Genomic DNA, 9,681 nt, shown 5'->3' with positions numbered 1-9,681 from the left:
ATACGTCACCGCGCCGTCCCCCTCTCTATACGTCACCGCGCCGTCCCCCTCTCCAAACTCTTCAAACAAAAAATTTGACAATTTTTTTCCAATATAAGACATACCCCGAAAGTAAGACATAGTGGGGCTTTTGGGGATAAAAAGAAAGTAAGACACTGTCTTACTTTCGGGGAAACACGGTATATATGTGACTTTTAACCCTTCTGCGTGCGAGGACTGAGGCAAACGTAGAGGACTGTGGCAAACGATACAAGTTTTACGTGTGTGGGGTCGGTTGGACCCCATTTCTACATACAGGGGTTAAACATTCCCCCTTACCTTCTGTCGTCTCCTGACTCTTCATTCCAGTAAGACGCCTCATCAGAAGTTGTTGAATACGAGGCAGATTTACAAAGTCAGGGACAGAGTAGGTGTAGTCTGTGTCAGATGAAATGGCCTGCATTTCAGCTGAATTCGACTGTCTTGATCCAACTGCCAATATGACAACACCCCCACGTTTTAGTGCTGTTGCCGGGCCCCGCGGTGAATCTCTGGACCTTCCCCCGGCCAATGCAACAAGTATCTGCTTGGCACCTTCATTTTTTCGTCCACCAGCGTTTGAGACAAAAACTTTGTCTTTTACAAACTGTAGAGCTGCCCCAATATASTGAGGTCGGCCACCTTTTGGCTTAAGGCTYGCAATGTGCTGGAGAACATCGTCTTTTGTGGCATAGGAATCGAGACTGAAACTGATTTCAGCATTGTTGCTATACTGCACCAAAGCAACTTTGTCCTGTTCATGGTCTAGATCAAAACTTTGAACCAGGTTTGCAATGAATTCACGAATGGTGCTGAATGTGTTCCTGACGTCATCAGATCCATCAATAAGAAATACAATATCTCTTTTCATTGTGGAGCTTGAACCTAAGAATGTGAATCATCAGATACATTTTGATAGTGCTGCTGAACAACCAAGTATAGTCACAACCAAAATATAGTCGATATAGTTGAATGTTCTGTCTTTTAAGWGAGAGAAAGTTTTTCACTTACCAACCCCTGGGCTTACAGAGCCGCTGAGAGAGGCAGTGGTTGACAACAGCCGTTGTCTCACCAGCGGAAAATCAGATGCCTCCTTGAGAAAATACCAGGCCCCTGGGGCAAACTGCTCCATCTCAAACCTGTCTGCACTGTCCACTCCAACAGCAAATGGAACAATTCCAGCGTTTTTTAACATTCCCACTGGGCGKAACATATCATCCTCAGACTTTCTCCCACTTGCAAGAATCAGTACCTGTGGGACTCCCTGCTGGAGTCGGCTTCCAGATGAAGCAGTGAAGACCGTATTCCTCACAAAATCAATGGCTCTGCCGGTGTTTACTGAGCCACCTCCTTTCAGTTTCACATTGCTCAGGTGATTCAAAGTGTCCTCCTTCAGTGAGTATTTATTCAAGGTAAAGTCAGCAGTGGGCTCTGTGCTGTACTGGACCAAAGCAACTTGTGCTTTACTTGGCCCAATCTCTAACTTCTTGACAAAGTCTGTCACAAACCCCAAAATTAGTCTTTCGTTTGGTTTCATGTTATCGGATCCATCAAGAAGGAAAACAATATCAGCTTTCTGATGTTCTGTTTCTACATCTGTAGAAGTGTCTGAAATGCATACAAGCACATATAGACAAGTTCATGAATTTGAAAAGAACATTAATTATCAGCCATCTTGAGAACGCTTATATTTTACTTCTTACCAGTTGTGAACTCAGTGGTTTCTTGTGAGTCCCTCAGTTTGGTTTCCACAGATGTGTAAATTCTTTGCAGGTTTTCATAGTTTGGAACATAAAAATAATGTCCAGGTGTGTAAGACACTGTTTGCATTTCCAATGTATCGGCATTCTTTGTCCCAATACTCAAAGTCTTTATCCCCTTGGCTTTCAGTRTCTGTGCTGGTCCTCTAACATCATCTCCAGACCTACCACCACTAAACAAGTACAGATGCTGAGAAGCCAGATCGGCTCCTCTGCCTCCCACCGACGCAGCAAAGACATGGTCCTTGACAAACTCCAGCGCTTTACCGATGTTAAGCGGCTGCCCCAGCTTATGCCTCATCGTTCTAATGGAACTGAGCACGTCGCTCTTAGATGAATAGGAGTTCAAGTAGAAATTAGCTGTGGCGTCACGGCTATATTGAACTACAGCTACTTGGTCTCCGTTATGACTCACGTTTAAATTTTCAACAATTCTTTGAATAAAGGCTCGAATTTCTTCAAAGCCATTTCTTGAGTCATATGAGCCATCAATTAGAAAAACTACATCACCTTTCTTTGAATCTGCAACAAAAACAAGAAGCATAGGTTAAAGGCAGTCAGGTTTTCTCACGACTTTCCAGTCTGATTCTTCTAAACCAAACCAGAATCGGAGCAGGTCTTACCAAAATCTACTGAATGCACCACATGATGGGACGGCTCTCTCAACAAAGACAACACGTCCTGCTTGACAGTGGAAAGTTCTTCATAGTCAGTAACAGAGAGGGCATATCTGGGTTCCTGAGATATTGTCTGTAGCTCTAAGGTGTCTGCATCACTAGTCCCGATGGCGACTATAGAAACACCCGTTTCCTTTAGCATCCTCACTGAGGTTCTTATGTCATCCCCAGATCTTCCTCCGCTCAGCAGGATCAGTATCTGTGGGACGCCCTGCTGGATCCGACTTCCTGACTCTGGAGTAAAGACATAGTCTCTCACATACTGGAGAGCAGCTCCAATGTTTTTCGGATARCCTCCTTTGTGAGTCAGACCATCAACCGCTTGGAGAACGTCATCCTCAGTCACGTAGCGACTCAGGTTAAAATGAATCTCAGCGGTGCTGCTGTACTGGACCACAGCCACATGGTCGCTGTCGGGACCAAYGCTCAAGTCTCTCACTATTCTCTGGACAAAATCTGTGATGTCTGGGAATCTTCGCTGAGAATCATCAGAGCCATCAATCAGAAACACAATGTCTCTGCTGCTGGGATCTGTAATCAGATGAACCAGACAAGTTGGCTGATTCAGCGAATGACCACTGACYCCAGCTAAGCATTCATCAAGCTGTGAGCAAAGTGTGAAGTGTAGCTGTTAGAATCTTACCATATGATGCTGTTGTGGCAACATACTTCTTACTCGTCTGAATGGATGTGAGGATTTCTTGTTCAGTGTCTGACATGTCACTGGAATCTGCTGCAARGAAAGCACGACTGGCTTCCTGGGAAATGGACTGCATCTCAAGGATGTCTGCTTTCTTTATTCCCACCACAAACATCATCACACCAATTTCTTTTAGGCTTTCTGCAGCGTTCCTGACATCGTCATTCGACCGTCCGCTGGTCAGAAGAACCAGGGTCTGAGGGACTCCTTGTTGGCGTCTACTTCCAGAGGAAGGTGTGAAAACATTTTCCTTGACGTAATTCAGAGCTGCACCTGTGTTGCGCAACCTGCCTCCTTTGTGTCTGAYGGCTTTTAAGCTGTCGGCAGCACTSTGCTGGGATGTGTGTGTGTTCAGGAGAAACTCAACAGAAGGTTCATTGCTGTATTGAACCACAGAAACTTGATCTTTCCTCTCACTCACAGTGAGTTTCTCCACCATCTGCTCAACAAAGCCAAGCACTTGTGTGAAGTCACTCAACATTTCATCAGAGGAATCCAGTAAAAACACAACGTCTCGTTGCATGAACTCTCTTTGTTGCGTGGAACCTTAACAGAAGCAAAAAGTCGAGTTGGTGGATTTTTTCCTGGGCTGCAGGCATATCCTCAGAGATGGCTGCTGCAAACTGTCTTGTAGCTTAAACTTTAAAAACTAACTGATTAGTTTGTTCCCCATTTCAAGTCAATGCAAATATTTTAATAATCAATAATATGATTGAAGGATGCGTCTGTTTCATCTCATATAATCCAAACAGATACATTTCTCTGTTATGAATCCCAAATTATTTGACTTGTGGCCAAACAGAATCAATGCATGTTGCATAACCACTTTACAAAAATAACAATAAAAAATCTAATTTGTAACAACTGCTATGAACATTATTAGTGAGAATCTGTGCGGGTTTCTGTTGGCTCCGTCACGGTGTGAAAACACCAGGCGCTCCTGGATCAGAGCTTCTCTGTTTTCTGTCTTCTTAAACCTCGTAGGTTTTAGCAAATGGCTTTTCTCACTAGCAATGTTTCAACCGTCATGCTAACTGTAAGCAAACATTAAAAATGTCGCAAAAGAGAAGAAAGAGGAAACTCTTAGGCGCGTCTCCATCTACTGGTTTACGGCAAATCAGTGAGGCTACGCTGAGCGCGACTTCATCAGATGTTGACGCAAACAGGAAGTAGAGATGGCGCAGACCCACCAGTGGATGGGAAAGTAGCTACATCAGAACTTCTTTGGCTAATGTGTTTTCATCTCCTTTAGCACAATAACTTAGGGTAAACTTATGTCAGTTTCATAATCTACTCCTGTTCACAGTCTCTACACTGATAGTCTGTAAATACGTTTACTTACAGTTTCAGCATATTTAAAGAAACCTTCAATGTCCATATTTATCATATATTTTTATTCTTTTGTTAAGCACTTCTGGATGGATGCAAACTGCTATTCAATGTTTGAACGTGTGACATGTGCAAAGACAAAGTTAGTCTATTCAACTTTTTATTTTTTCCTCTCAGATGCTCTGCTGGACACTTAAATCAATTTTTATAATAAACTGAACTTGCTGCATTGCTTAACAACTAGAATGAACTGGAATGCAGGACATAACATTTCTAATCACCKTTCTTCCAGAACTGTGAWTGATCAGAGTGTGAAGTCGTCGCTGGATTTGGTGTTTATATCCTGTGATGTGGTGCATTACTCTTAATAAGTGTAGATATTAACCTTTTCACCTAGAAATGCAAATTGTTTCTAGGTGAAACAGTTTATCTGAATGTAGCTCAGAAAATCTCCTCTCCTCTGGCCAGAATCGGAGCTGGTACCGTTAGCATTGTACTGGATCCTGCATCCTGTCTTATTAGRTTCCTGCTGTCAGACCCAGCAGGGGACCTTKAAGGCTTCCCTTTTACATATTCCAACCTTGGACAACATTTTTTGTACATGTAAAAAATATTTTTACTGACTTAAAAACAGACCATTATTTTACTAAGAAGCTCCAGTTTTTGGGATCAAATTTGGGATGAATTAGTGCTTTAAGGGATGGTTGGCTAAGCTACTGCCTGCTGAGCTCAGATTCAGAAATGTAAATGTTCTTACCTAAAACATTAAGTGCTCTTTCTCTGGGCTGTTGCCGTGGGACCCTTTGCACCAAAGACACAAGCTGCTGATGAATGCTTCCAATGTCATCAAATGTAAGAACAGAGAAGGCATAGGACGGGTTATGAGCAATCGATTGRAGCTCTAAAATGTCAGCAGTTTTTGTTCCCACACAGAAAGGAACAACTTTTTCCTTTTTCAGATCGGCAGCAGCTCTTGTGACATCGTCTGCGGATCTCCCCCCAGTCAACAGAATCAGTATCTGAGGGACTCCGTCCTTGTGCCGACTCCCTGAGGATTCTGCGAAAGCGTTCCTCCTCACCTGCTCCAGAGCTGCACCAGTATTTCGGGGTTGGCCCCCTCTATGGTCCAGCTGTCGGACTGCATTAAGAACAGCTTGTTTGTCCGTGTAGCTGTTCAGACTGAAATGTGTTTGTTGATCTTGGCTGTACTGAACCACAGAAACACGGTCTTTGTTTTCACCAACACTGAGGGTTTCTACTACTTGTTGGACAAAAGTTTTCATCGCTGGGAAGCCACTCAGCGTGTCATCGGAGCCGTCCAACAGAAACACAATGTCTCTTTCAGGAGACTCTAGCTCAACTAGAAGAGAATGCAAGTTTCACCATTAGACATAATGTACAAAACTGTGGATGTGCTGCAAACAGTTTAGCAGAGCAAAACCAGTTGGGAGTGAAAGACTAAGAAGCTTTTGCAGTAAAAAAGTATTCAGTGCTTAAATACTTTGGGCAAATGTTTAATCAAGAAGAATATTGTGAAACAAAGGGAATATTCCTCTTTCTTAAAGATGGAGAGAAGMAACACGTTTTATATGTCTATAAACGGCACAAGGAAACTGCTTGCAWAGCGCTTTAAGTCCAGCAAACCTCAAAGAGCTTCACACTACATTCAGTCATTCATGAATAATAATCAGTCAATGATGTGTTTATCATTGGCTCAAGGAAGAGCTGCAGGAGCAACAGAAATCCTCTCCAAGGTCCGAGAAGAAAAATATTCAGAGCMAAACGAGACAATGCAACCTAGATGTTGCATCTTCCAAAAGGAACAAAAAGCATGAAACTGATCGACTGATGATCTGAGAAGATGATGCAGTTTCATTGGCATTAAAGTCTGCAGAGTCTGGTAGCAGGAACAAGCAGGGAGGCTGTGAATCTTACCCACGCCAGAAGGAGGCTGAGTTTGTRCTGCAGTCTGGATGAATGCAGCCATCTCAGGCTGAATGGACAGAASTTCACTGAAGACAGGAAAGTTGAAAAGAAACCTGGAGGAGGAGGCAATTTTCTCAAGTTCCTCCTGGTCAGCACTTTTTATTCCAATGACGAAAGAAAAAACTCCAACTTGCTTCAGGTCCAAAGCAGCGCTGGAGATATCGTCACTGGACGTACCACCGGTCAGCACGACCAGGACCTGAGGGACTCCCTCCAGGCGCCTGCTGCCAGAGGACGCCGAAAAAACATGTTTTCGCACAAACTCCAGCGCAGCGCCGGTGTTACGAGATCTTCCTCCTTTATGTCGAAGCGCCCTGATGGCATAGATAACTGCCTTTTTGGTTTGGTGGGTTGCCAGGTTAAAGTAAACCGTGGCATCATCACTGTACTGCACAACAGCTAACCGAACGCCATCTTTGCCAACGTCCAGCTCTTCTGCCATTCTTCTGACAAACTCTCGGAAAGCTGGAAGCCCGTTTCTGGAGTCGTCTGATCCGTCAAGGAGAAACACTACGTCCCTCTTACTGCTGAACGTGTCAACTGGYCGATACATGGATAGAAAGAGTGGTTGTAAACGCACGATTTCTGTCTTTGTTAGGAATTATGTTTTTGTTATATGTTAGAACTGCATGAAGATCGATGAACAATTAAAAATAAAAGAAAACAATGATTTGGATGCTTTAGTGTGTATAATCGCTACCTGACCAGAAACAACAGAAATATTCCCAATTTCATCCCAACCTGTGAGTGACTGAATGAGGTTTCACTCGTCAATAGTTTTAAAGTAATAAAATATTGTTTGCATTTGGTTTTCTTACCTACTAAGTCAGAAATCCCATTCTTGGTTTCCTGATTGTCTTGGTGTATGTTCAGTGCAGAGAGAACTTGTGTTTGGATTGAGTTTAAACTGGAAAAGTCAGTGACCCTGAATGCGAAGCCAGGTTTAAATTCAATCATTTCCAATTCTGCAAGGTTAGCGTCTGCCACTCCCACCCCGACTGCCACAATTTCATGCTCTTTCAGGGCAAATGCTGGTCCTTTCACACTGTCTGCAGACGGTTGGCTAGTGAGGAGGATTAAAGTCTGAGGCACCCCCTCCAGCCTCCTGCTGCCCGTGGACGACGTGAAGACCCTGTGCCTCACAAACTGGAGAGCAGCACCAACATTGAGTCGCCTCCCACCTTTGTGCGCCAAGTTATCGATGGCGTTCATGTTGTCGCTCTTTGTCTTGTGGGAATTTAGATGAAAGCCGACCGTGGGTCTGTCAGCAAACTGAACCACAGACACTCTGTCAAGGCCCTCGTCAACATGGAGCYGTCCCACTATGTTCTTAACAAAACTCTTTATGTCTGTGAATCCGTCTCTGGTGTTATCAGAGCCATCCAGCAGGAACACAATATCTCTTTTTACAGCATCATTTTGCACTATGACACAGATAAAGTTCAGTTATTCTGGTCAAGCAGCAAAACATGAGAAAAAAAGCAGCGTTCCATWCAGCAGCTTCATCGCACCAAGAAGGAAAGGTTGTCTGTCTTACCTTGCTGCAGGGTGGCTTCAAGCTGGTCCTTCGGCAGGGAAACATAGGTGTTGATCCTCAGTGGTATGGGTTCCAGTTCCCTGAAYTCCTTCACATTGAAAGCAAACGAAGGGTTGTGCGCTATGGCCTCAATCTGCTTCTTGTCTGCATTCTTGACACCGACACCAAACGGTACAACTCCGTCCGTCTTCAGTTCCCCAGCRGGTTCCTTTACGCTATCCATGGATCTGTCTGCAGCCAAAACAATCAGAAACTGAGGGACGTTTTGAGCAGCGCGGCTGCCGTTGCTGTCAGACATRACGGTGGCCTTCATGTATCTCAGAGCGGCTCCTGTGTTCAGGCTGCGTCCACCAGCCAGATCCATCCCCTGAATAGCTCTTATCACCTCCTGTTTGGTTTGATAAGTGTTGAGGTAGAAGACCGGGGTGGGTTTCTCACTGTGCTGAACCACAGAGACGCGTACTTTGTCGAACCCAATGTCAAGTGGTTCAATCACATTAAGGATAAARTCCCGGATGTAGGGAAAGTCTCCTCGAACACCGTCAGTCCCATCAATCAGGAAGGCAACATCTCGTTCACTTCCAGTAATAACAACCTCTGCGGGAAGGAAAAGAAGCCAGTTAGCCGAAGCGTTTTGCATTTATTCCATTTTTTCAATGTTAAAAGAAGAACATTTGGAGACKAACCTGTTTGATCAACTACTGTGTCACCAACCACAGTTATTAGATTCGGCATGATATCATCGGCCAAGGCTGGTAACTCAGAGAATATCTGTTTGTGATAGGCCAGGCTGKKAATAAAGGCAATCTTTTCCATTTCTCCTTGGTCAGCTTGGCCAGAACTCACTGTAAAAGTCAAAACATTTCCCAAAGCCAATCTGTCAGCCTCGCTGCCAGCGTCATCCTGCAGGGGGCCACCAGTGATCAGGATCAGCACCTGCACGGCGTTCTGCAGTTTGCGTGACCCAGCTGATGTCTGGAACATGTTGTTCAAGGCGTAATTCATGGCAGCTCCAGTGTTCAGCACCGAGCCTCCAGTCAGCCTGAGTTGAGAGATTTTGTCCACGACGTCTCTCTTGTTGTTGTAGGTGTTCAGGTAAAATTCAATCCTCGGCCGCTCCGCGAACTGCATGAGTCCAATCTGGACCTGCTCAGGACTTATGTTCAGCTGATTGATGATGTTGATCATGAAGTCTCTCACAAATGGCAGGTTGTTGCTCCCCACGTAGTTTGACCCGTCCACAAGGAACACGATGTCTCGAAACACTCTCTGCGTCTGCACCGTGGTGATCACCACTAAAGGAAAGSACAAAAACACAAATGTTATTTCAGGGCAACTTAACTAGCTTTTGGTATCAGCAACTTTTAAACCATTTATACCACTTGTGAGTAGTTGTGGTCCTCAGTGGTGTCGTGACCTTTTCTCTAATAAATTTGATGCAATATGAATAAAATTTGTTGAATTGAAATGCGTATAGATTTGTCATTTTAAAGTGTAACTATAAACCCCCTGTGAAAACGCAGGCAACAAATAAAAGCTCCACCAAAGTGGGCGGAGCCAAGACACATTGAGGGGTCAGGAGTGGAGATGAGAGATGGGTCAGTGTGGCAGTGGTCCGGAGGAGGGGAAGCACTGGTACCAGCTTATGTTTAGCAACTATTTTCACTAAAGTGA

The 9,681-nt window shown here is 44.3% G+C and overlaps 1 protein-coding gene across 1 annotated transcript in view; it reads right to left on the bottom strand.

Moving 5' to 3' along the window:
- Positions 1–113: 113 nt before the first annotated feature.
- Positions 114–9,681, bottom strand: part of col6a3 (collagen, type VI, alpha 3) — a 30,202-nt gene continuing 20,634 nt past the window's right edge. The window contains exons 5-14 of the mRNA XM_017309507.1: positions 8,694–9,348; positions 8,008–8,604; positions 7,289–7,894; positions 6,331–7,010; positions 5,242–5,854; positions 3,099–3,701; positions 2,402–2,986; positions 1,722–2,300; positions 1,030–1,626; positions 114–903 (exon numbers count right to left, since the gene is read on the bottom strand). Coding sequence (XP_017164996.1) covers positions 257–903; positions 1,030–1,626; positions 1,722–2,300; positions 2,402–2,986; positions 3,099–3,701; positions 5,242–5,854; positions 6,331–7,010; positions 7,289–7,894; positions 8,008–8,604; positions 8,694–9,348 — 6,162 coding nt within the window. The 3' untranslated portion in view covers positions 114–256. The remainder of the gene's footprint in view (positions 904–1,029; positions 1,627–1,721; positions 2,301–2,401; positions 2,987–3,098; positions 3,702–5,241; positions 5,855–6,330; positions 7,011–7,288; positions 7,895–8,007; positions 8,605–8,693; positions 9,349–9,681) is intronic.

This window comes from Poecilia reticulata, linkage group LG2 (assembly GCF_000633615.1).
Source record: "Poecilia reticulata strain Guanapo linkage group LG2, Guppy_female_1.0+MT, whole genome shotgun sequence".
Classification (NCBI taxonomy): Eukaryota; Metazoa; Chordata; class Actinopteri; order Cyprinodontiformes; family Poeciliidae; genus Poecilia; species Poecilia reticulata.
The sequence above is the reverse complement of the archived record's forward strand: the minus strand, read 5'-3'. Positions and strand labels throughout refer to the sequence as shown.